This window comes from Furipterus horrens, unplaced genomic scaffold (assembly GCF_987537825.1).
Source record: "Furipterus horrens unplaced genomic scaffold, mFurHor1.1.pri manual_scaffold_1, whole genome shotgun sequence".
NCBI classification, from domain to species: domain Eukaryota; kingdom Metazoa; phylum Chordata; class Mammalia; order Chiroptera; family Furipteridae; genus Furipterus; species Furipterus horrens.
In genome coordinates, this window is record NW_028327171.1 from 107107299 (window position 1) to 107134676 (window position 27378).

At 36.7% G+C, this 27378-nt stretch overlaps 1 protein-coding gene across 1 annotated transcript in view; it reads left to right on the top strand.

Annotated features, from left to right (window-relative positions):
* The window catches only part of SEC22A (SEC22 homolog A, vesicle trafficking protein), a 62242-nt gene that overhangs the window by 20280 nt on the left and 14584 nt on the right, over positions 1-27378 (top strand). The window contains exons 3-5 of the mRNA XM_090277542.1: positions 1169-1332; positions 2412-2606; positions 14281-14396. Coding sequence (XP_090133668.1) covers positions 1169-1332; positions 2412-2606; positions 14281-14396 — 475 coding nt within the window. The remainder of the gene's footprint in view (positions 1-1168; positions 1333-2411; positions 2607-14280; positions 14397-27378) is intronic.

Here is a 27378-nt window from a genome sequence, read left to right on the forward strand (position 1 = left end):
CAGCCAGGCCAAGATGGTTCTTTATGGCATTATTACCTCCTCTTCTGGCACAGGATCTGGATTAGGGTTATGTATTACATTTAATTGTGTCTCTTTAGCCTCCTTTAATCAGAAGCATTTCTACATTCTTTATTTCTTTTTTACAACATTGAGATTTAAAAAACAGAATTATTATTTTGATATTTCTTCATGATTTGATCCAGATTATGCATTCTTGCCCAGAATACTATATAACTGATACGCCATTCTCAAAATATCTCATCCTGAGACACAGGAAGTCTGTCTGCCTGCCCCTTATAGTCATGTTAGAGTAGTTGGTCAAGGTGTTGTCTGTTTCTATTGTATAATAATTATTTTTCTTTTGCAACCAAAAAGCAGTCCATGGGAAGACATTTAAAACCATGCAAAGTTTCCTTTTCCTCACCAAAATTTTCACTTAGATTTAGCATCCATTGATTGTCCTTGCTTGGTCCAGTCTTCATTATGTTGGTTGCAAAATGCTAATCTTTCCAACCCTAGTACTACCTCCATGTTTACCAGTTGGCATTCAGCATTCTGCTGTAAGCAGTTGTCCTCCTTTCCCACAAACCCTGTTGTTTGTTGTTAAGAACTCATAAATTTCTCTGTCTTTCCTCCTATGGGTCATAATTCATTACTATGTGAAGCAGAGGATTTGATTCTGGGTTTAGTGGATGACTTCAGGCCAGTAACCTCTTTGAAAATGTGTGCCAAGTTCTGTGTTGTTTGAACATCTTTCTGGGGAGAGTGTCCATACTTTCATCAGACTCTACAGAGTTCTTGATTCAAATAGGATTAAGTTCCGCTAAGTGGAAGGCTTAAACATTTAGCTCTCTGTAATTCTTACATATTTGTATATTCTTTTATTCCACTGCTTTCTGCCCCAAGTAATAAATAACTGAAGTGTTAGAATCATAGTGCGTGCTCTGCTGTAGGTACCTTGCTCTTTTTTTTTTCTTTTTTTGTCTACTGTTTTTAAACCACAAATGAAAATGGTATTATATTTCAGTTTCTTTAATTTTTTTTGCTGGACTATGTAATGTTAATATCTTCATTTCTACTGTAACTGCAGTTTACGACCAGTCTTTTGAAGCAACAAATTACCTTGATTTACTTTGAAATTTTAAAACCAATGTTTTTTACACTCTAGTTTTATTAGTTCTCTGGGAGTGAGCTACATGATGTTGTGCACTGAAAATTACCCAAATGTGCTGTCCTTCTCTTTCCTGGATGAGCTTCAGAAGGAGTTCATTACTACTTATAACATGATGAAGACAAACACTGCTGTCAGACCATACTGTTTCATTGAATTTGGTAAGGGCCTGATTTTCTTCCTTTTCATTAGCCAGTTATAAGCTATTTTTTATCTAACATCGGAAAGAGGGAGGGGGAAGGCGAAAACTCAGAAAATTCTACCGCCTTGCTTTTGATAGAATAATTTGACAAATGGTCTATAAATTATGGCAATATCTTCATTTAGGTACATATTAGAAAAAATTGTGTTTGAGCTGTGGAGGGGATTGTAATTATTGGCACAAAGAATTAATCCCAGGGGATAGTTTCTCAGTGAGAAATTTGTAGCCAGAGATTCAGAATTTTGTGTTTATGTGATAATCTTTTATAGTCTGCTTAATGTAGTACAGTGCTTGACAAACATTTGCTGGAAAGGACCATATAGTACATATTTGAGGCTTTAAGCTCCATATGTTCTCTGTCACAACTACTCAGCCCTGCCATTATAGCTGGAAAGCAGCCATAGGCAATACAGAAATGAATGACTGTAGTTATATTCTAATAAAACTTTATTTACAAAAACAACCAGCAGGCTATAAACAGTGAAAATAAAAGTGGAAGATTAGGAAATATCTTGGAAGGTATTTAGGAAATGCCTTTTATTTCATTAAATTTATTTTTAAATTATACATTCTAATGGTATAAGCAATAAATAAGAAAATGAGTTTATAAGAACATGCAATTTACAGTGTATGTTCTTAGTAATTACAACAGATAGACCTATTTTATGAGATATGAATCCCTATAAAAATTAAGATTTTGTTTTCAAGATTAAAGCTGTTATTGTTCTGTTGTAGCAGTTCAAAGTACTGTAATTCCTTGAAGTGGGTATACTAGTAGAAATATTCTCACAGTCACATAATGTTAAATCATTATTTACTAACAATTATTAATTTCTGCAGTATACTTTCTAGAGTGAGAAACTGATAACTCCATGATATATTAATCATTAAACATAAATAATATTAGAACAGTCCATGACAGTTGAAAAGTTTTGGATAACCAACTTTTATCTGCAAAATTTACTATCTGTAAACCTCACACTCTCAAATTATCTTATTAACAAATGACTGCAAGGAAATTTATTTTTTATTTTACAGATAACTTCATTCAGAGGACCAAGCAGCGGTATAATAATCCCAGGTCTCTTTCAACAAAGATAAATCTGTCTGACATGCAGACGGAAATCAAGCTGAGACCCCCTTATCAAATTTCCATGTGTGAACTGGGGTCAGCCAATGGAGTCACCGCTTCATTTTCTGTTGACTGTAAAGGTGCTGGTAAGATTTCTTCTGGTGAGTTCTGGATCTCAATTATTTCGTTTTAAAAATATTGTGTAAGAACTGAGGAACTCTCGAAAATGAATTACTTTATTTTAGTTTTTTAAAACAGGTGCATGATAGAATGTAGAAGTTCAAAGTAATCCTCTCTCTGAGTGGTTTATGTAGCTATCTACCAGACATATGACTAAGCAGGATAATACTTTAAAATAGCAGTCTCAGAGGAACTCTTTGGTAGAGAAACATTTAAGAAGGTTTCTTTGTGAATACCTTTTTCTGGAAATGAATAATAATTTATTTTTAATATATGTTTATAAGCCTGTAGAGTACTTTGCATTATATTAAAATGGCTGGCTATATTGAAGGCCAGAGTTTTTGACTGTCACAGAAAATTTGATCATCTACCAACACCTTCCCCTCTAAACAAGGAATATAGTTGTGACAGTTTGTAAACTTCTGCTTAAAAATGGAAGCCTCATTATTTTATAAGGTAGCACACGCCATAGTTGAATTGCTTGTTTAAAAACTCTTCCCTATATTTGAGCTAAAATCTGTTTCCTATAATGTTTATTTGTTTGTCTGCATTCTGTAACCTCTACCTCCCTCTCTTTAGCACTTCAGAACTCTGAAGTCAGCAACTCTGTGTCCTTTCTGTCCTATTAGTCTGGTCAACTTCATATAAAATACCCTCAATTCCCTTAGTCTTTTGTTTATGACATGTTGAAACTCTCCTATCCTGGAAGCTTTGTATATCTTTTATTTGTTAGTATTCTTCAAATGTGGCATTCAGGACTGAGCACACCTTTCATATTTGGTTTAATACAAATTGTGGGAGAAAATGGGAAACAGATTTCACTAAAAAAATCCAACCAATCAGGAAACAGGTAAACAGAGAAATAACAAAAGCAAGCCCTGGAGGAAAGGAGATGGACAAGTACCCAGAGTTTTTACAGTGTTATAAGAAATGCCCAGTTTCCAACAAAAAATTACACGACATGCTGAGGAAAAGTATAATACATATGGCGGAAGTGGGAGGAGGGGAGAAGCAGGCAACAGAAGCTGCCTATGACAGTGACCAGATGTCAGATTTAACAAAGACTTCATAGCAGCCATTTTAATTATTTTCCTAAAACTAAAGGAAACCATGACTTAAAAAGTAAGGAAAGTATGACAATGAGATTATATTAAATAGACAAAATAAACAAAGAGACAATATAAAGAAAAAGAACCAAATGGAAATTCTGGAATTGAAAAATGCAACTGAAATGAAAAGTTCACTAGTGGGGCTTAATAGAAGATTTGAACTGACAAAAGAAAGAGTAAACTTGAAGATAGATCAATAGAGGTTATGCAATCCAAAGAACAGAGAGAGAGAGAGGGAAAAAAAGAACAGAACCTCAGAAAAATATGGAACACTATTAGGTAGGCTAACATATGCTTGATGGTAGAACCAGAAGAAGAGAAGAGAAAGAAACAGAAGTATTTGAAGAATAATGGCTATAAAGTTCCCAAGTTAACTCAAAACATGAATCTCCTTCTCCAGGAAGCTCATTTAACTCCAAATAAAATATATGCAAGAGACCTACAAATAGATGAGTAATACAAAAATGCTGAAAGGCAAAAACAAGGAGAAAATCATGAAAGCATCAAGAGAACAACAACTCACCACTTATAAGAGAACTCCCAAAAGATTAACAAGTGACTTTTCAGTAGAAACGATGGAGACCCAAAGGGGGGAAAACTTGTCAACCAAGAATCCTCTGTCTTTCAAAACTGAAGGTGAAATAAAGACATTCGATAAGAAGAAGATGAGACAATTTGTTGCTGGCAGACTTGCCTATAAGAGATACAAAAGGAAGTTCTTCAGGTTGAAAGCAAGTGACCCAGCCTATAATTTGAATCCCCATACCCCCAAAAATCAAAGAGCAATGGTAAATGTAATTACAAAAGATAGTAAAAGTACATTTTTCTTTTTAAAAGCAATGTATAAGATAATGTACATAATGTATTGTTGGACCTATATCATATAGAAATGAAATTATAGTTTCTAAGAATAGCACAAAGGAGATAGATGGGAGCAAAGCTGCATTGGGTGAAGGAAGTACTCAGAGTGGTAAATTGATTCACAGGAACAAATAAAGCCAGAAATGAAAAGAATATTAACAAACCAATAAAAATATAATTGTGGTCTTTCCCTTAAGTTCTTTAAAGGACAGAAAATTATATAAAGAATAATTATAATGATTATTTTGGGATTGTGACATAAGTGTAATTTGTGTAACAACAATGCCACAAAAGGGAGAGCAAGGCAATTCAGCTTGTAGGAGTAATGTTTTTATAGCTCACTGGAATTAAGTTAGTATAAATCTGAAGCTGTTTCTGATGAGATGTATATGGTGAAGCCTACAGCAGCCACTAAGCAAATAATTCAAAGTGTGGTGAATAATGATTAAAGAAAATAAAATGCTGCAGTATAAAATAATTAATGCAATAATAATAAAGGAGGAATAGAGCAAAAACGGGCATGTGACATATAAAAATAAGCAAAATGGCCGATGTAAATCCACTATAACAATAATATATGTGAATGGATTTATAAAATGTGGATGGATGAAAAATTCCAATCAAAAGTCAGAGATTGTAAGAATGGATTTAAAACAAAACAAAATTCAAAGATACGATTAGATTGAAAGCAAAAGGAAGAAAAAGATACAGTGTAATATAAACAGTATCCAAAAGAGAGCTGAAATGGCTATTCTGATAACAGACAAAATGAACTTTAAGACAAAAATTGCTACTAGAGACAAACAAAGATATTTCATGATGATAAAAGAGTCGGTCTGTTAAGGTATAACAATTATAAGCACATGCACATTTAAGAACAGACCTCAAAATAATTAAGCAAAACCTACCAACAGTGAAGGGAGAAATAGATGATTGCACAGTAATAGTTGAAGTCAAGTACCCTAAATAATGGATAGAAGTAGGCAGAAGATAAACAAGAAAATAGAAGATTTGAACAACAGCATAAACTAACAAACAGAACACTCCATCCAACAATAGAAAATACATTGTTCTGAAGTGTAAATGGAACATAATCCAGGATAAACTTTAAGTTAAGCTATCAGAAAAAGTCATGAATTTAATATGATAGAAATTATACAAAAAGTAAATTCTGTAACAACAATGGAATGAAATTAGAAATTAATAAAAATGTGGGAAACTCACAAATATAAATTAAATAATGTCCTTCTTAATAATCAGTGGGTTAGAGAGGAAATCAAAGGAAGAATTTATACTTTGAGATGAACAAAGATGAAGTTGCAACACATCAAAACTTATGAGATGCAGCTAAAGCTGTGCTGAGAGGAAAATTTATAGCTGTAGAAGACCTACATTAGAAAATAAGAAAAATGTCAACTAATGTTCCACTAAAGACATTAGGGAATGAAAAACAAGTTAAACTAAAGCAGGAAGAAGAAGGGGCATAATAAAGATTAGAACAGAAATAAGTGAAAATGAAATATAAAGTGGAAAAACATTAGAGAAAAATTGGTGAAACCAAAAACTGATTCTTTGATTTTATGGTTCTGGTTTAAAGATAGACATATAGATCAACAGTGTAGAATTGAGAGTACAGAAATAAACCTTTCCATTATGGTCAACTTATTTTTAACAAGGATAACAAAACAGTAGTGAAAGAATGGTCTTTCAACAAATGCTGGGAGAAGTAGATGTTCATATACAAAAGAATGAAGTTGGGCTCCTGCTTCACAAAGTATCTAACAACTAACTCAAAATGGATCAAAGACCTAAATTTAACAGCTAAAACTATAAACCTTAGAAGAAAACAAAGATATAAGTCTTTGTGACTTTGTATTAGGCATGTTTTGTTTTTGTTGTTGTTTTTCTTAATTTGAAACCAAAAGCACAGTGAAAAAAAAGAAAAGAATACATAAGGTAAAATTCATCAAAATTAAAAATCTTTGCTCTGCCCTGGTTAGGTAGCTACGTTGGTTAGAGTGTCATCCTGATATGCCAAGGCTATATATTTGATCCCCTGTCAGGGCACATACAAGAATTAACCGATAGATGCATAAATAAATGGAACAACAAATTGATGTTTCTCTCTCTCTCTCCTTTCCCCTCTCTCTCTAAAATCAATAAATTAAAAAATCTTTGTTCTTCAAAGGCACTATCAAGAAATAGAAAAGACAATCCACAGACACAGATATTTGCAAATTATCTTCTAAGGGACTTGAATCCAGAATACAGTATTCCCTCACTTACCGCGGGTATTACATTCTAGAACCCCCCCTCCGTTCCCCGCAAAGTAGGAACCTTACATTTATTCTATACTATTAAACCTATGTAACTTTAACAACATATGTATACAGTACTGCAAAATGCCGTGATATAGCAAGAAATATATAACAACTCAACAATAAAAAGACAGTAATTTTAAAATGGGAAAAGGATTTGAACAGACATTTCTACAGAGAAAATGTGCAGCTGATTAATTAGCACATGAAAAGGTGCTCAACATTAGCATGCTGTCATTAGTGATATGGAAAACAAAATGATAAAGAGATACTACTTTACACCCACTAAGTAAAAAATATAGACAATAATAAGTGTAAGCAAGGATGTGGAGAAATTAGAACCCTCATATGTTGCTGGTAGGATTGTAAAATAATGCACCTGCTTTGGAAAATAGGGTAGCAGTTCCTCATAAAGGTAAACATAGGGTTACCATATGACCCAGAAATTGTACTCCTAAGTACATAACCCAGAGAATTAAAAATGTATTTCTAAACAAAAATGTGTACATGAGTGTTTATAGCATTATTTATAGCAACTGAAAAGTGGGAACACCCAAGTGTTCCATCAAGTGATGAATGAATAAACAACATATGGTATGTCCATGCAATGGAATATTATTAAGCAATACAAAGAAATGAATTACTGGTACATGGTACAGTGTATATGAACCTTAACCTGTGTGAGAGAAGCCGTATAGAAAAGAACACATATTTAAAACTTTATTTATACGAAGTGTCCAGAATAGGCAAATCCATAGATACAGAAAATAGATTAGTGGTTGAGAGGAGCTGGAGTAGTGGAGGGAAATAGGCAGTGACTGCTAATAATGGTTATAAAGTTTCTTTTTGGAATAATGAAAATCTTGTGGAATTTGATAATTATCATGGTTCAAAACTCTGTAAATACACTAAAAATTTCTGAATTATGTACTTTAAAATGTGAATTTTATTGTATGTGGATTATATTCCAATTTTTAAAAATCACTGATAAACAAGGAGTTATTACTTTGAAGACTTCCACTTAGAGTAGTGATGGAATAGTTAATTCAGACCAATAGTAGCACTAAATGTAGAAAATATGAGTGGAATGTAATATGCTATACAATGTATAGGTCATACATAATGTAGAAGATAATCTAAGATATAATCTTCCTGCAGTCTTTGATAACTAAGATATTACTGGGATACAGAGGAAGGTGGAGGCCCAGGGTGATGGAGCCCAAAGTTTGAAGCAGTTTTTTCCTTTGGAGCTTATACCAGTTCTGGAGGGAACAGCTGACAGCTTCTCAAGACTAGGGAGGGAGATGGGGATAGAGAGCAGGGCCCTCCCAGCTTTGGGTTAGGACTTTGGATGTCTGTGCTCTAGAAATGTGTGTAGACAGCAATAGGCAGCAGATAGACTTTTATTGGGATTGCAGCAGCTTAGTTTTGAATCACATCGGTCTCTAAAATTGTATTGAGCTGGTTCCACAGTACTACGCTCCAAAGATCCTGGCAGAAGCAGATCTCTCTCCTGGAAGAAATAGTCTCATAAACTTCAAGTTATATCTACACAAGTTTTGAAAATAATCTTTGGCAAACAATCATAAATAACCAGGCACCTGAAGAGATTAAACTACACAAACGATCAGAATCAATCTCTCCCTCCCTCTCCCTTCCCTGCCCCCTCTCCCTCTCTCTCTTCCTCCCTTCCTATTCTCCTCCCTCCTTCCTCTCCCTTCTCTTCCCCCTCCCCTCTCCCCTCCTTCTCCTCCTCTTACCCTCTCCCTTCCTCTCCTTCTTCCCTCCCCCCTCCCTTTCATTGAAACCATGGAAGCCAGAGGACAACTTAATGATACCCTCTAAAGGAAAAAATAAAATAACTGCAAATGTAGAATTCTGTGCTTAGCAAAAATATCCTGAAAGAGTGAAGTGGCAGGAGCAGATATCCTTGTGTTGTTCCTGATTCTGATCTTAGCAGGGAAAGCATTTAGTCTTTCACAGTTAAATATGATGTTAACTTAGGGTTTATGTAGGTGCTTTTTTATCAGATAGAGGAAATGCCCTTATATTCCCAGATTGATGAGCAGTTTTATCAAGAATGTAAGTTGTATTCTGGTAAATGCTTTTTCTGCACTTATTGACATGATTGATTTTTCTTTTTAAAAGTTTTATGTGGAGAATTACTTTTATTGCTTTTCAAATATTTACCCAATCTTGCACTTCTGTGATAAACCCCACTTGGTCATAAGGTATTATCTTTTTTATATATTGTCAGATCCAATTTACTAAAATTTTAAGTTATTTTGTATCTGTATTTATGAGGGAATTCATTTGTAGTTCTTTTTTTTGTAATGTTTTTGACTAGTTTTGTTCTCAATATAAAGCTGGCATTTTATAGAATAAATTGGGAGGTATTACCTCTTCAATTTTTCGGAAATGTTTCTGCAGAATTTTCATTTCTTCTTTACATGTTCAGTACCATGAAGACTTTCAAGCCTCTAGTTTTCTTTGGGAAATCAATTTCTTTGCTGGATGTAGAGTCATTCAAATTATCTCTTTATTCTTGAGCGAGTTTTAGTAGTTTGTTTCTTTTAAGGAATCTAAGGAATTTGTTCATTTCACCTAAGTTACTGAATTTTTAGTATGAAGTTAATGTTCCCATATCACTTTAATATTTGTAGAATTATAGTTATGTCACCAGTCTCATATTTTATATTGGTAGTTTTTGTCTCTTGCATTTTTCTTCTAATTAGTCTTATTAGAGTTTATCATTTTCATCGATTTTCTTAAAGAACCAGTTTTCCCTTTCATTGACTTTATTTTTTTAATTTTTAATTTCATTGACTTATGTTTTGATCTTTATTACTTCCTATTGTCTGCTTACTTAGAGTTTAATTTGTTCTTTTTCTAGATTCTTAAGGTAGAATTTGAGGTCATTTATTTGAGAATGTCTTTTATAATACAGACATTTAGTACTGTATATCTCCCTTTAAATACTGCTTTAACTCCATTTAATAAATTTTAATATATTGTATTTTTACTCTCATTTTGTTCAAAATGCTTATTAAGTTTACTTTTGTTTTCTTTTGTGATCCCTGGATTATTTAGAAAGGTGTCAAATAGTTTTAAATATTTAGAGATTTTCCAAATATCATTGTTGTTGATTTCTAATTTAGTTCCATTGTGGCCAGATGCCAAATTTTGTGTGATTTTAATTATTTTACATTTATTGAGATTTATTTTATTTCCCCAGAATATGATTTATTTTTAGTCATTTTTCTATGTTCATTAGAAAAGAATATGTATTCGGTCATTTAGATCAAGTTGGTTGATATTGTCCAAGTAATCTTTTATATCCTTTATGATATTTTGGTCTCCTTCTATCAATTATTGAGAAAGGAGTATTGAAATCTATGACTATATTTGTGAATGTATATCTTTCTCCTATTAGGTTTATCATTTTTATGTATTTTCAAGCTTCTTAATAAGTAGTGCATAACTATCTAGGATTGTTTTGCTCTCTTGATGCATGGACTCCTTTCCTTTTTTCACTTTGAAATTACCTTCTTTTATACTCAGTAGTAATCCCCATTGTCTAATTTGCCCATGATTTTTAGCCTAGCATTTCAGGCTGTCTATTAATTTGCTTTAACCTCTTTCCTGATCTTATTTTCTCCTACTCTTCATGAACATCCTTTTGAGTCAGAAGCATTAGCAATGCCCAATAGCAAAGTGGTTAAGTGGATAAGTACTAGTGTCAGGCTACCAGAATTTAAATCTCAGTTCATTTATGTACTTTGGGCAAATTACTTAATCTACCTAAACCTTAGTTTCTTGTCTGGGGGCAAAAAAAGACAACAGGATAATTATAGTGTCTACTTCATTGGGTTTTTGGAAGGATAAAGTGAGATTGTATAAGCAAAGCACTTGGTGCCTGACACTTTGCCTGGCACATTGAGGACAGGTAGTAGGATAGATGCTGTTAATGTTTGCTTCTCTCATTTCCACCTCCGTGTTCATGTTCTTTTCTCTGCATGGAATGCAGTTCTTCTCATTTGTACCTAAACTTTATCCACCTTCAAAGATCTTCACTAGTTCTATACCACGGCATCACCACTTTCCCCCTAGTTATCTTTCCTCTTCAGAATTTCTTAGCTCCTTTTCTTTTGCATGCTTATGACTTTTATATGCTTACGTGCCTGTGAACTTCCCTTTAAAAGATGAGAAGTGCCTTGGGGGCAGGTTGTGCAATTCATTTTTCATACTTTCTAAAGCAACAGCATCTTAGGTAGAATTGTGCCAAAAAGTATTTTCTGAGTAAATATATTAATTCACTGTAACCAATAGCCCGTTGGTTCCAGGGGACTTACTCTTACTTCTTTAGGTAAATTCTTCATTGATCATTGCTACATTTTGGGAAAAAATTAATTTTTTCATGAAAATGGCACTATTGGGCTCAAGGAGAGTAATTAAAGAAAAGGCACTGTGGCAGAGCACAGTATTAATACAACAAGAACTGACCAAGTGACAATGCTTTGGATTCAGCAGATTTTTTTCTACATTGTCTCTCATTTGTTATTGTTCCAAAGCCACTCTATTCCTAATGGTGACGATCATGGTGCCAAATTGAACCATGAAGTAAGCATTTGTAAATAACAATGGATCTAAAATCTGTTTTACTGGGGAAAAAAGCGTATAAAACATAATATATTACAATGTGATTAAATATCTCATTTAGTTTGTTAAAACTAAAATTGTCCTTAAGGAATGTCACCTTCATATTGTATACAGATGGAGTTTTCTCTGGATAACCCATAAGTCTTGGGAAGGGTGTAGGGTGGGAGGGAATCTCTGCTTGAGAATTTCTTTCCCACGGTGATTTGGCATAGCTCCAGCCTGTCCTTCAGCATAATGCACACCTTGTTCTTGTTAAAGGAGGTTTGCCATTTGCCTTCATGCCTTTAAAAATATTTCTGGTCATCTTGAAATAATTGATTCATAAATTGTATACTGTCATTGTATAGAGAGTGCTCCAAGGCTAAGAGGCAAGTGTTAGAAACCTAATAAAGATTTAATTTATATAGACATATTATTTATTTCTTAAATAGAGATTGACCAACACGTTAAAATGGTAATGTTTTTCCATTCAAGAATTCCCATACCTTACTTGACCATAAAGTGCTAAGGTATTTTTATTTATACAGTAATATAGAATATTATTTGGGTTTTTTTTGTAAGGTAAACTTGTTTTGTATACTTCAGAAGTGTGATTATATAATATATTTAGTCATCAGGTGGTTTTATGCTTGAGGCCCATGTTGAGGATTTCTTTTTTTATTAAAGGGCAGTTCTTCCTTATTCGTCGTCGTCGGCAGCCGTCCGTCTCGAGAGACGATGGTGTAGCTTCTTCAGAGTCTATCTGCACCGCCAAGAATGGCTGTGCAGTCCGACTCGGGAGTGACATGGTATCTGTCTCCTCCCGTGTTGAATCGACATCTTGCGATGACGCTGAAGCTACAGAGCCTGGGCAGGGTGATATGGAGGGTCTGCTGTTGCCCATGCAGCAGACCCCCCCTCTCTTCGCAGCTGAAGGGTCCAAGGGAAAGACGGAGTCAATACAGCTTGGCTTCAGGTGCGCCGCAGAAGTTGCCGGTGTTGACTACAACGTCAAACCGCCTTAGGGACTCCTGCTCCGGATTTTCTGTCGGGGTTTACTCCCTTAGCCTTTCCCCTGAAGAGGTATGCCGCAAGGCAGCGGAGGTTTTTTGGAGTCAGAGTTTTCCTTCTCTGGTTCTTCCTTATTACTTATGGGGAAACTGTAGGGAGGGCTGGAAGAGGAATGCAAAAATGACTAATTAGTGGACCAGAGGAATAGATTTTTAAATGGTGAGATTTTTTTTCTTTAACTGATATAAAATTTGGTATCAGTGCTTTCCAGAGGCATTTAATTTTTTTGTTTCATGTCAGACTCTCAAGGAAATTGATTGAGAGACCATGCAGTAAGCGTGGATACAGAAGAAATTTTTAAAAATGTTACCCCATATTAGCATTCTCTGCTGAACTTGAGGAATAAATACTTTTTTGCGATATGTGTTTTTATGAACTATTTAGGGAAGCTTTTCTGCTGAAATGGCTGAATATAAATTGCAAAGATTTAAGCCCTTTCTTATATCAATGTTCCACGTCTTAACTTCATTGTTAGAGCTTTTACACTTCAGTGATTGAAAAAAAATGATCTAAATGTAGTTCTGTTGTTTTCTCTTTCCATCTGTCTCCTTTTTGAGGTCTATATGACTATGTATTTAGTTTTGTGTTTTCATTTAGACTCTATTGTTAATTCTGTTAAGTGCAAGATGATGAAGAAGGGAAGCTATTGTATAACTAAATGTCTCACACTACTGAAGTCCTGACAGATAAGGAGGTGTGTTTATAAGGATAAACGGGTCACTTCTTCAACCTGGTCACTTCTATCATTTGTATCTTCAAGTGGTCTTCAGAGGCCAGGAACGTCATAGCTGTAAAACTATTTTATTGTGGAGTTCAGATTGGTAATTGCAGCTGAGCCTTGAACAACACGGGGTGCTCAGCCCTGTGCAGTCAAAAATCAGTGTATAACTTTTGACTCCCCAAAAACTTAATAGCCTACTGTTGACCGGAAACCTTACTGATAACAAGTAGTCTATTAACACATTTTTTATGTTATATGTATTATATAGTCTTACACTGAAGTATGCTAGAGAAAGTTACTGAGAAAATCATAAGGAAGAGAAAATATATTTGAAGTACTATACATATTTATTGGAAAAAAATCAGGTGTAAGTGGACCTACACAGTTTAAATCTGTGTTGTTCAAGGGTCAACTGTATATATAAGATTTCATATATATCCTCTGGTATTTATAGCCCTGGAACCCAAATAAGGGAGAGCTTTGCTTAAAAGCAACCTATGTTTGTCCTTTAAAATGTTTCCTAAGCATTTTCAGGAAAAGTAGGAATTATGCAATGAATTTCCAAGCAAAATCACCTTTGCAAATCTTTGCAGCTACTTGCAAAAATGGTAGACCTATTTAGGCAATAAGGTGTTTTCTGCCTGATTTACTGCCAGATGTGAGCACTACTTAGCAATATATATCCCAAATGCAAGTTAGATGTTGTCATTAAAAATGTAGAGAAAAATAAGTTAATTTAACTTGGATACAGGGGAATGAAGCTGTCATGTTGTTAGACATTTTAAAAAATAGTGAATTGCTAAGATATATCATTAGATAATTTTATGAAGATTAATCTATATTTGACTAAATTGACCAATGGATTTCATTTTACCTAAGTTTAGGTATTGACATCAGATAATACTGTCAATTTCTAACCATTTTGTTTGTTTTCCAGCTCACCAGCGACTGGAACCAGCAACTCTGTCAGGGGTTGTGGCATTTATCCTTAGTCTTTTATGTGGAGCTCTGAATTTAATTCGAGGCTTTCATGCCATAGAAAGTCTCTTGCAGGTACTGTACTGTTTTTGCAATTTCAGATGACTAGTGTCTGTTGATTCTGCTTGTTACAGAATTGATTTGAGTATTAGTATAATTAAAATATATTCTCAGATTTTATATTCTTTATACCCAACTTAGTCTCCCCTTCCTCTAAAAACACTTCAAAAAAATCATACTGATTTCTAGTTGACTGTCTCAGTTAACACATGTTTATTATCTACTCTGCAGGAGGTACTATTTATGGGTACTCTGGGGACATTAAGACATGTGTGACATAGACCGTGCAGCCTCAGAGCTTAGAGTTGAATTTGGGAGGCAAAGAAGCCCACAAATAAAGCCAAATGCCCAATACACAGAGTACAAAAGAGAGGAATGGCCATTGTGGTCAGGACAGGAGGAGGCTTTGTGGAGGAAGGGTGAGCTGGGCTTGGAAGGATCTGAGTAAACAGGGGTGGCATTCATGGACAGGTTTTTGTCCTACCTCCGTGTATTACTACTTAGTTATCTTCTCTTTTTCCTTTAAGTTTAGCACATTTCAGAGTGTGCAGCTTTCCTTTCCCTTTTAATACTCACTTTTCTCTGAAGACTTTCTCAGACTTCTACATTGTTCTCTTTCTTGGGGAATCAGCATTAAATTCATAAAACCCACTCAACAGACTTTATATTCTGTTTTAAAATTGCTATTAGTTTGGGAATCATTCAGAGAGTACCATTCTGAGTACCGTCTGAGTGTTCTCAGCTCTCTGAAGCCAATAGCAGAGGACATCACAGGTTCCAGGAAGCTGAGCTCTCCCTGGAGTTGGGGGTGGAGGGCAGCATCTCATGACTTCCCAATTCCTCTTCCAACCATCCTGGGCCTTCAGGTAAAGCCCTTTTTTCCTTTTAGGCACAGGACTGCTTTATGGTTTCTTGGTATTCTTGCCCTTGTTCCCTAGCCAGGTCAGCTGTATTCCAGCAGGAGTTCAATTTGGAGCCAGTTAGTCAACCTGCCGAAAAAGAAACAAAGGCAATTTGAAGACTGCTGACTGAAAACGCTAATAAATAAGATGCTCCTTTGCTTAAAAAAAAAAAAAAAAAAGAAAAGAAAGAAAGAAAAGAAACTTGATGTAATGGAATGAACAGTAGTATAGATTTGTGAAAAGTTTTTTTGTTTGTTTGTAAAGAAAGAGAAAGCGTTGGCTCCAGCTCAGCTACTGATTACTCTGTGACTTTGGAGAGCTCACCTGGCTTTCTGGTCCTCAGTTTCATTGCTCATCAAATGAAGGAGAAGAGGTGGATTTGATGAGTGTTTCTTAAAGCATGGCACACATTTACCATTAGGTAAACAACAGATGACTGTAGATCAGTGATTTTCAACTCATGGCATGCATAAACTAATACTAAAATTCTGCGGCACACCCATACAATACATGTTTTGCGGATCTGAGAAAAACATAGGTATAATTTTGATTCATTCACAATGGATGGCTATCCTTGTGTTGTCTGTTGTCATTTTAAAATTTGACAATTTAAGAGACAAGCGGTCAGTGCCCCACTAAATAGGTATTGCACGTTTTAAAATTTTTGCAGCACTGGTTAAAATTTTTGCTGTAGATGATAGAGGGGTGAACATTTTTAATTTTAACATTAGTTTATTTAATGCATATTACTATGTAGTAGCTATGTTTGGTAAGGGATACTAGTTTCTATTGATAGAGGTAAAACTTCCCTTTTAAAATAAATTAATTTTAATAAAGAGTCAACTTTATGAAATTTATTACATAAATAATGGTGTAATTAGTATTTAGAGTTGGCAAAAATTGTGAAGTTGGTACTTTGAGGTTATAAAGTGTTCTGGTTAAAAGAATTTTTTGACTGTTTGAAATTAGCAAATTAATAAAGAAGGGATTGAAAAAAGCTTTCAGAATAGCCACAGAACCTTACCTTCCCTGACCCAGAAGACAATATGTAAGTTGTGAAACCTGAGGCTAGGACCATATTACTTTTAAGTTAAAAATCAGACACTGCTGTTATATATCACAAAACATGTTAAAGGTAATAATTTATTTTAGGCACTCAGATATCTTATTCCTCTTTTTCCTGGCCTGCTTCTTTCTTCTTCTTCTAATATATAACTTTAAAACTAAGGGAAGTAGTATAAACTACAGCTTTTCACGCTTTTCAGCTGCTACACCTGACTAATTCATGCCTTGATTTTTTTAAATTATGTTTTATCGATCATATTATTACAGTTGTCCTGATTTTTCACCTTTTGCCCTGCTCCACCCAGGGTGTCCCTCTCCCTCAGGCAATCCCCACACCATTGTTCATGTCCATGGGTCATGTGTATAAGACTTTGGCTACTCCATTTCCTATGCTGTACTTTACATCCCCATGGCTATTCTGTGACTACCTGTTTGTACTTCTTAATCCCCTCACCTCCTCACTCATTCTCCCCAACCCCCTTCCCATCTGGCAACCATGAAAATGATTCTATCTCTGTTCTTCTTGTTTACTTAGTTTTTTAGATTTAATTGTTGATAAGTATGTAGTTTTTGCTATTTTATTGTTCTTAGTTTTGACCTTCTTTTTCTTAAATACATCCCTTTAACATTTAATATAATAATGGTTTGGTGATGATAAACTCCTTTAGTTTTTTCTTGTCTGGGAAGCTCTTTATCTGTCCTTTGATTCTAAATGATGGCTTTGCTGAGTAGAGCAATCATGGTTGGAGGTCCCTGCTTTTTATGACTGAATATTTCTTGCCCATACCTTCTAGCCTGCAAAGTTTCTTTTGAAAAATTAATTGACAGTCTTTTAAAAAATAATTTATTTATTTGTTTGTTTATTTTTAGAGAGAGGGGAAAAGAGAAAGGGAGAGAAACATCACTGTGTGGTTGCCTCTCACTCATGCCCCCAACTGGGGACCTGACGTGCAACCTAGTCATGTGCCCTCACTGGGAATTGAACCAGCGACACTTGGTTCGTAGGCCGATGCTCAATCCACTGAGCCACAGCAGCCAGGTTCTTTTTTTTTTTGCTATTAAACAACTTTCATTTATGTAGGACCTCTTAAAAATTTTTTTAGTATGTTTTATTGATTAGGCTGTTAAAGTTGTCCCAGATTTCTTTTTCCTTTCTTCCCCTCCACCCAGTGACCCCCCTCCCTCCAGTTGTCCCCCTCCTTAGTCCATGCCCAGTGGTTGTGCATATAGTTCTTCTCAACTTCTTCCTGTCTACTCCACTCCCTCCTACTCTGCTTCTTAATTCCTGCACCATCTCCCTCCCTTCCCCCCTCCCCCTCCCTGCTGATCTACCCCCATAATGTTCCCTATACCTATAATTCTTTTCCCACTCTCATCGCCTACTTAGTTTGCCTTTTGTTTTGATTCCCTAGCTTCTGTTGTTGGTTGTTGTGATACAGTTTTCATTTTAATGTTCATAGTTTTGATCCTCCTTTTCCTAAACAAGTCCCTTTAACGTCTCATAACAGTGGTTTGGATCTAATGAATTCCTTCAGTTTTACTTTGTCCTGGAAGCACTTTCTCTGCCTTTCTATTCTGAATGACAGCTTCACTGGATAGAGTAATTGTGGTTGTAGGTTTTTGCTTTTCATTACTTTGAATATTTTTTGCCAGTCCCTTCTTGCCTGCAGAATCTCCTTTGAGAAATCAGGTGACAGTATTATTGGGACCGCTTCGTACATAATTCTCTTCTTCTCTCTTTCTGCTTTTAAGATCCTCTCTTTATCCTTGATTTTTGACATTTTGATTATAATGTGTCTTGGTGTGGTTCTCCCTGGGTCCAATTGTTTTGGAACTCTCTGTGCTTCCTGGACCTCTAATTCCATTTCCTTCCCCAAGTTAGAGAAGTTCTGCTTCATTGTTTTTTTCACATAATTTTTCAGTTTCTAGTTGTTCACCTTCTGGCATCCAACCCTATGATTCGGATGTTGGCCTGCTTATAGCTGTCCCATAGGTTTCTGAACCTCCTCATCTTCCTCACTTTTTGTTTCCTCTTTCTGCACTGGTTGACCGTTTGTTCCTTCCCTATGTTCCGATTTGTTGATTTGATCCCTGGTTTTTCTTCCCTCACCACTTGTTTCATATGTGTTTTCATTCATTTCGGCAGGACTAGTCTTCATTCCTTCCCCGTCTTTTTTGAGATCTGCTGTTAGGTCTGTAAGCTGTCTTATTACTATAGTTCTAAACTGAGCCTCAGAAAGATTATCTGTCTGCTAGTCCCATAGATCATGTATTTGCTGTCTGGTCAGCTGCATGATTGGGATCTCTGTCATGATCCCTGCCATCCTGACAGGTTTGTTTACCTTTCCTTCCTGGGCGGGGCTGTTACACCTCCTACGCTACAGGAGGTGGAGCCCCGTGTACTTGTCACTACCGGGCGACCCTTCTCAGCACACTGTGGTGCTTTGTGTGGGAGCGGGGGTCCAAAATGGATTCCTTCCGTTCACTCTCCACTGAGAGACCAGGAGCCTCCTCCTCCTTACCCACGCCCTCTAGCCCTCACAGTCCGAAGCAATGGGGGTCTGCCTTCTCCGGTGTTGGAATTGCGAGCTGAGGGGTTTGGTCTGCAGCCAGGGTTGCTCCCCAGGCACTTCTGGCTTCCCTTTAAATACGGGTGTCTGTGCTTACCGCAGTCCCGCCGCCCTTCGCCCTGGCTTTGCCCCTCCTACCTGTCTGGACAAGCACCACTTGTTTATAACTTCATACGTTGGACTTCCATGTAACTTTATTTTCTGGAACTTCTGGTTATTTCTGGTTTTGTGATAGTTGTAGACCTTTTTAGTTGTGGAGGGAGATGGAGTGTGTCAGTCTAGGCCTCCATCTTGGCTGGAAGTCTCAACTGACAGTCTTATGGAAACTTCCCTGTAGGTAACTAGCTTCTTTTGCTGCTTTTAAGATTCTCTCTTTATCATTAACCTCTGGCATTTTCATTATAATGTGTCTTGGAGTGGGCCTCTTTGCATCCATCTTGTTTGGGACTCTGTGCTTCCTGGACTTGCATATCTATTTTCTTCCCCAAATTCGGGAAGTTTTCTTTCACTATTTTTCACATAAATTTTCAATTTCTTGCTCTTTCTCTTCTCCTTCTGGCACCCATATGATGTGAATGTTGGACCTCTTAAAGTTGTTCCAAAGGCTGCTTATACTATCCTCATTTTTTTTTTTTTTGCATTCTTTTTTCTTCTTGTTCTGATTGGTTGTTTTTCCTTCCTTATGTTCCAAATCATTGATTTAACTCTTGGCTTCATCCACTCTATTGTTTTCCTGTAAATTGTTGTTTATTTCAGTTAGTGAATCCTTCATTTCTGACTGAATCTTTTTTATACTGCTGAGGTCCTCGCTAAGTTCTTTGAGCATCCTTATAACCAGTGTTTTAAACTCTGCACCTGATAGATTGCTTATCTCTATTTTGTTTAGCTCATTTTCTGGAGTTTTGATCTGTCTTTTGTTTGGGCCTTGTTTCTTTGTCTGTTCCTTTTGGCAGCCTCCCTGTGTTTGTTTCTATGCATTAGGTAGAGCTGCTTTGACTCTGTGTCTTGGTAGTGTGGCTTAATGTAGTAGGTTCCAGTGGCACCACCTCTCCTATTACCCAAGCTGGGTACTTCAGGTGAGCCCTTTGTGTGGGCTGAATATACTCTCTTCTTGTAGTTGAGCCTTGATTGCTTTGGGCAGATCAATAGGAGGGATTTACCCCGGCCAGTCTGCTTCCAAGGACTGGCTGTGACCACTGACCAGCAACCTCCACCCTCTGTGGAGGATCAGCTGTGCAGGAGCACAGTGGTGGTGCTTTTACATGGTCTGTCGCTGTCCACTGAGTGCGCTGGCCCTGGAATTTCTCAGGTGGTACAGGCTAAGGTCAGTTCCCATCTGTGTTCTGCTCAGGGCCACCCTGCCTGAGCTATAAAGCAATCTGAAATGGCTGGTACTTGTCCTGGGCTTGGAGATTCCCAGGCTAAGCCACGCTGTGAATCTAGGCTGGGTGCTGCTAGTGCTGAGCCTGGGGACATCTAGCAAGAGGTAAGGGAGCTGAGACTGGCTATTGCTTGTGAAGCATAAGCCAAGATCAGCTATTGATAGGGAAAAGTCACTGTTTCGTTTTGTTTTTAAGTATATTTTATCGATTACGTTGTTACAGTTGTCCCAATTTCTTTTTCCTTTCCTCCAGCAGTCCCATGCCCCTTAGTTCATGTCCATGGGTCATGCATATAAGTTCTTTGGCTTCACCCTTTCCTATATTATTCTTAACTTCCCCCTGTCTATTTTGTACCAACCAATTATGCTCCTTAATTCCTGCACCATTTCCTCATTTCTCCCTCTTTCCCCTCAGCTGATAACCCTCCAAACGATCCCTATACCTATGATTCTGTTCCTGTTCTGGTTTGCTTAGTTGGATTTTGTTTTTATTTTTTGGATTTAGTTGTTGATAGTTGTGAGTTTGTTGTCATTTTAATGTTCATAGTTTTGACCTTTTTCTTATATGAGTACTTTTAACATTTCATATATTAATGGCTTGGTGATGATGAACTCCTTCAGCCTTACCTTGTCTAGGAAGGACTTTATCTGCCCTTCCATTCTAAATGATAGCTTTGCTGGATAGAGTAATGGTTGTAGGTACTTGCTTTTCATCACTTGGAATACTTCTTGCCAGTCCCTTCTAGCCTGCAGAGTTTCTTTTGAGAAATCAGGTGACAGTCTTATGGGATCTCCTTTGTAGGTAACTCTGCTTTTCTCTTGCTGCTCTTAAGATTCTCTCTCTTTAACCTTTGGCATTTTTATTATGATGTGTCTTGGTGTGGTCCTCCTTGGGTCTAGCTTGTTTGGGACTCTCTGTGCTTCCTGGACGTGCATGTTTGTTTCCTTTGCCAAATTTGGGGAGTTTTCCTTCATTATTTTCTCAAATACACTTTCAATTTCTTGCTCTTTGTCTTCTCCTTCTGGCACCGCAATGATTCGTATGTTGGCATGTTTAAAGTTGTCCCAGAAGTTCCTAAGCCTCTCCTCATTTTTTTCAATTCTTGTTTCCTCATTCTGTACTGGTTGACTGTTTATTTCTTCCTATGTTCCAAATCATTAATTTGAACCCGGATTTTCTTCCCTTCACCATTGGTTTTGTGTGGGTTTTCCTTTGTTTCATTTAACATAGCCTTCATGTCTTCCCTTATGCATTTGCCATACTTAAGCGTATCTGTCACGTCTGTGAGCATCTTTATCACCAGTGTTTTGAACTCTTTGTATGTTAGGTTAGCTATTTCCTCATTTGTTAGGTTGGCTATCTCCTCATCACTTAGTTCTCTCACTGAAACCTTGATCCGTTCCCTCTTTTGAGTCGTACTCCTCTGTCTCCTCATCTTGACAGGCTCCTGTGTTTGTTTGCCTCTGTGTCTTAGGTAGAATTGTTGCACCTGTTACGTTGTAAGGGGCGGAGCCTTAGGCATTTGTCAGTACAGGGTGACCAGTTTCACCACCTTGTGGTGCTGTATGTGGGGAAAGGGTCTGAGGGAACAATGCCGCTTGCTCAGCACTTGCCCCTTTTCCAGGCACATCTCCCACTTCCCGTATGATACTGGCGCCCCTCTATCTGTTGCCTTGGCTGTGGTTGCCAGACTTGGGCAGGTCTGTGCATGTTCCAGGACCGTGGGGGTCCTTTAAACAAGCGGACTCTGCTGAGAGAACAGCAGTTTCTTCCTCCGCCCCAACCTCCACTGGTTTTCACAGTCAGAAGCAATGAGACTTTATTTTCTCCTGTGCTGCAACCATGAGCTGTGTGGTCTGGTCTGGTGCTGGGAACGCTCCTCAGGTGTCCCTCCCTACTTTTAAAAATGTGTGACTCTGCTTTCCACTGGCCTACTGCTGCCGCAGCTGCTGTCGCTGCTGCCACCACCACACTACGTCCCCTCCGCCCCGTCTCCGCCCCTCTTACCTGTCTGGATGAGTATTTCCTCTTTATATCTTTGTTTATTGGATTTCCATGCAGCTCAATTTTCTGAAACTTCTGGTTGTCTCCAGTTTTGAGATAGTTGTATTCTTTCTTAGTTGTGGAGGGAGATGCAGCGTGTCTGTCTAGGCCTCCATCTTGGCCAGAAGTCCAAAAAGTCACTGATAACAGCTTGCATGGTCCTGTAAGTTGGGTGGGGCGGACCCTTAGTGGATCTCCAGGGCAGGGCATATAGCGTTAGCCAAGTTGATAAGTCTCAGATATGGCACCCACCTGCCAGCTCTGTAGCGCTGTGGGGATAGGATTCAGAAAAGGGAAAATGGCCTCTGCCCACCTTTCTATCTGAGAGAAAGCTGTATCCCAGCTGTCGCCTTGATGCCAGGGACTCCAGTTCCTCCCTCTATGCCACGGGTGCCTTTCAAGTGCTTTGCTGGTGCTGGAGCTCAGTGGGAGTGAATGTGAGTAGTCTGTGTATGAGATCTTTAAGAGAAACTGCTTGGGACTCCAGAAGTTTCTTCCACTGACTTAATTTCCTCCCCGCTGGTTTTTGTAGCCAGGCATTGTGGGGACTTATTTTCCTGGCACTGGAGTCCTGGGCTGGGGGGCCTGTTGTGGGGCTGGGAGTCCTCAGTCCCAAGATATTCCTCCTCAGCTTTTATCTACCACTCACAGATGTGGGACCAGCCTGTTCTGTGTGTCTCTTCCCCTCCTACTAATCTGGATGGATGTGGTTTCTTTAATCCGTAGTGGTCAGACTTCCATTCAGTTCGACTTCTGGTGGTTCTGAGTGATGGATTTTCCATAGTTTAGTTGTAATTTTGATGTGGTTGTGCAAGGAGGTGAGCCATGTTTACCTATGCCAACATCTTGACTGGAAGTGAACATTGTTTTTAAGTCTTTGTCTTGCCATAACCCACCTGATATATTCTATATACACTCATCAGTAGTTGAAGTTCCTAAAACAATGGTGATCAGAGAAAGTGGTGAGTAAACAACAGAGTGCGAGTTTGGGGAGAATGTCGTCCATGGATAGTTTGTCACTCATAGGTAATTTCAAAAGATTTTCCAACAAATTCTGATTCTCTCACTTAAATGAAAATTGTTACTTTTGGAAATTCACTGGATCAAAAGTAGAGATTCTCATTGCTTCAGTTGTTGGGGATTTTACATCCGTCATGAGATAAATGTTTTGGTAAGTAACTGGTGCTTGGAAATATGTTTCCTTGTCTTCTTATGAGAATAATGAGAGGGGTACAAGGTAGTGTTGGAAATATCTGCCACCTAAGGATTCTGTGTCCTAAAAGATGAAATGGACAACAGGCAAACAAAAGGAGAAAATGAAAATGTCAGAATGCTGAGTATTAAGCAGAATAGGATTGGGGTGCAAACTAAGATAATTCCAACAGGTACATCCTTTGTAGCCTGAATAACCTGAAAGAAAATACATACAGAACTGGGGACCTGAGGTCTCTCACTTTTGACTTACCCTCATTAGAGTCTATGTATTTTATCATTGCTCATGACTTGTATGGGGTAAAAGATCCTTTTTATTCTCACTAAAGCCATTGAATTTAAGATATACTCTTAGCTTTCTCTTGGTTTCATTGTATTTTGTGTTAGGAATAATCTCTGGAGTCATGGTAGATAACTTTCAGTCAGTAAAAGGAGATTTTTTTTTTTTAAGTGGTCCGCTCTGTAGATTTGAGTGCATATTCCAGGACATGGGGCTTAAATCTTTATCTGTTTTGGAGTTACCTGCAGTGGAGTTACTCAGATCCTAGTGGTGATGGAGGAGGCAGAAAGGCAGTGCCCAGATATAGTGACCTAAACATTTCTTTAAAACTTGATTTAAGAGCTAAGAATTAGTTGGGGATCATATTTTTACATCTAGCTGAAAATATGCAGTGTATTTTCTAAGTGTGAGCAATATATCAATATTAAAGTTTACTTCTTCAAGGCCATGAATTCTAAATACTCTTTCAAATACTAAAAATGATTGCCACATTTATCTTCTACTATGTGTCTTGGTGCTTGAGGCACATTTAAATTTGAGAATCCACATGAATTAACATTCCTGTATATTGTTAATGTTTGAAAATTCAGCACAAGTTTGTTTCTTCTAGATTAATAACTACCTCTTAGGATGATAACATGGGATTTATTAAACTAAATCCTGGTATCTAAGCTCAGACTGCGGAGGTTTAGGATGAGTACATTTTTTTTTTTTAGTTGGTAAATTTGATTTGATGTTCACAGTAATGTGTAAATTAGATTATTTTCACTCATTTGCTAACTTTGTTCTGAGTTTAGAGATGTTAATATGTTTCTTGTGAATTGGCACCTCATGAATGCATAATAAGCTTTTATCACATCGGGTTTATATTACCTGTATTCCTTTAAGAATCAACCTTGAAACAGTGATATTAATTAGACTGATGCTAACCTGCAAGTAATTTGCATGTGGTGCATTAGAAAAAATTGAATATTTTGATATAGGACTAGAAATGCTGGCCTGGGAGTCAGGATACCTGGGTCCCATCTGCCAGTAACATCCCTTGTAATTTTGGATGAGTTACTTCATCTTCTTGGATGTCATTTTTCTACCCTGCAAGATGAAGGTTTTAGTCTGCATAGGTTCAAGGACGACTTCAGAACAAACCTTCATAGACTCTCTGATTCTAAAATTGTTTCTAATGGCTACTACCAAGCAGAAGTAATGAGTTTGCCTTTATCCCTTGAGTTCTGTGTTTCCCATAGATTTGTTAAAGAAGTTACATACCTATTAAAGCTCAAGAGAAGTTTTTTATTTATTTAGTGGTATAATATCTATGCTAAGATGCAGTGCTTGCTTGCTTTCCAGAGAAATAAAAGTATTTTTCCTATTTCTGTGCTCATTGTTAAAGAATTAGGGGAAATGTATAAAAAAGAAAGTAAAATCATCTTCAAATTTTTCTCTGTATATTATATATACATATATATGTATGTGTGTATATATACATATACACAAATCATATTGTTATATAATTTTGCCTCTTTTCAATTAAGACATAAAAAGTGAATATTTTCTAATTATTACAAATCTTTTAATAGTATCATCCTAATACATTGTGTGGCTATTATATGAAGCCTCTCCTTACCTCTTCATTTTCACCTTAAAATTCTTTTTTCCTTTATTAGTTTCCAGAGCAGTGTTTTTGTACCCTAGCATCCCCCAAAGGTGAATGTGACTTTTTAAAAAATTTTTATTTGAACTTCTTACCTCTGCGCCCTCTTAACTGCCCCACCACACCCTGGCTGTCATTCCTCTGTCTCACCCCTACTTTTATCTGCTCTTTGAATCTCTGCTCCACCTTCCCCCAACTCCTGGCTAATTCCTCACCTGCATTTCATCTGCTTCCTTTTACTGGCTCTTTTCTTTCAGCTAATAAACATGTTATAGCCTGCCAGTCTTTAAACAAACAAATGAACAAACAGAACCTCTTCGTGTATGTTCACTTCTAGTTTTTTGAAGGAGTAAATTGTTTGTCGTCCCCACTCCCTTACCTCTATTCTCTTAGGCTGCTGCAATCTCTTTTCTGCCTTTATGGTTCTTTTAGACACCCACCATTAAGCTTACCCGTATCCTACTGATTGCCAAATAGTGCAGCCATTCTTGAGGCCTTGTCCCATGTGCCTTCTCTGCCTCATCTCACATACTGTTCAGTTCTTCCTTTAAAAAAATACTTGTTTAATTACAAAACTAAGGTTTATTTCAGAAAAGTTGAAGTTAATAAGATAAGCCACTATTAATCATTTGATGTGTTACATTATTTTTCTTGACATTCTTTCATCCCTTAATTTCCATGAAACAATTTTTTCCTATTCTATTTTTTCTTTTCTAAGCCCTCGGTTTATTTGGTAAACTTTCTTCCTCCACCCGTCCTTTTAATAGTGGCTTCTGCAGTGTTCTGTCGTTGGCTTTATATTCTTTTAACTCTACACTTTATCCTTGGATAGTTTCATAATGGTCTTTTAAAAAAGTTAATATATGTACATACACACATTCACATACATGCATACACACAGTAAAATGTACACAGAGTAAATTTCAAAGCCTATAATTTTTACAATAAGTAATTCTCTTCCCACTTCTCCTTAGACTCAATGACGTATTATCTAGAGAGATTATGTTCATATGCTAGCACATATGTATTTATATATTTACTTATATAACTATTAATTTAAAATTATTTTTATATAAATGGCAGTATACTCTACATACTGATTTGCATTTTTCCACCTAACAATACATAGGAGATCATTTCGTATCAATATATAGAGATCTAGCCCTGGCTGCTGTGGCTTAGTGGACTGAGCGTCGGCCTGCGAGCCAAGTGTCGCTGGTTCGATTCTCAGTCAGGGCACATGAGTAGGTTGCACGTCAGGTCCCCAGTTGGGGGCATGAGTGAGAGGCAACCACACAGTGATGTTTGTCTCCCTCTCTTTCTCCTTTCCCCTCTCTCTACAAATAAGTAAATAAATAAACAAATTAATTATTTTAAAAAAATATACAGAGAGAGATCTATTATATTTCTTTTGGTAGCTACATAGCTTTTTTTCATTTGTATTCTCTTTTCTCCCACCACAGAACATTTTATTTTGAAAAATTCAAACTTACAGCAGGTTTAAAAAACAATACAATTAACATTCACCTGAATACCAACCTACCTTTCTTCCATTCTCGCTTTCTTTTTTCTTTCATTTTAATTTTATTTTTTCTTTTTGGTGAATCATTTGAAAGTAAAATTATAGGTATCATGCATGACAATTTATTTCAAAGTTATTCAATATGTCTGTTTTAAGGCCTAGGACATTATATAATCACAATACCTTTGTTACACCCAGGAAATTTAAGATCAATGCAGTAAGTATTAACTAATATAAAATCTCCATTCAAATTAACCTCAAGTAGTATCCTTTATAGTGTTTTCTTCTCTCCTGAATCTAGAAGCCAGTTATGAGTTAAGACTTGTAATTGGTTACAATAGGCTCTTCTTTCATTTCCTACTATTTAAAT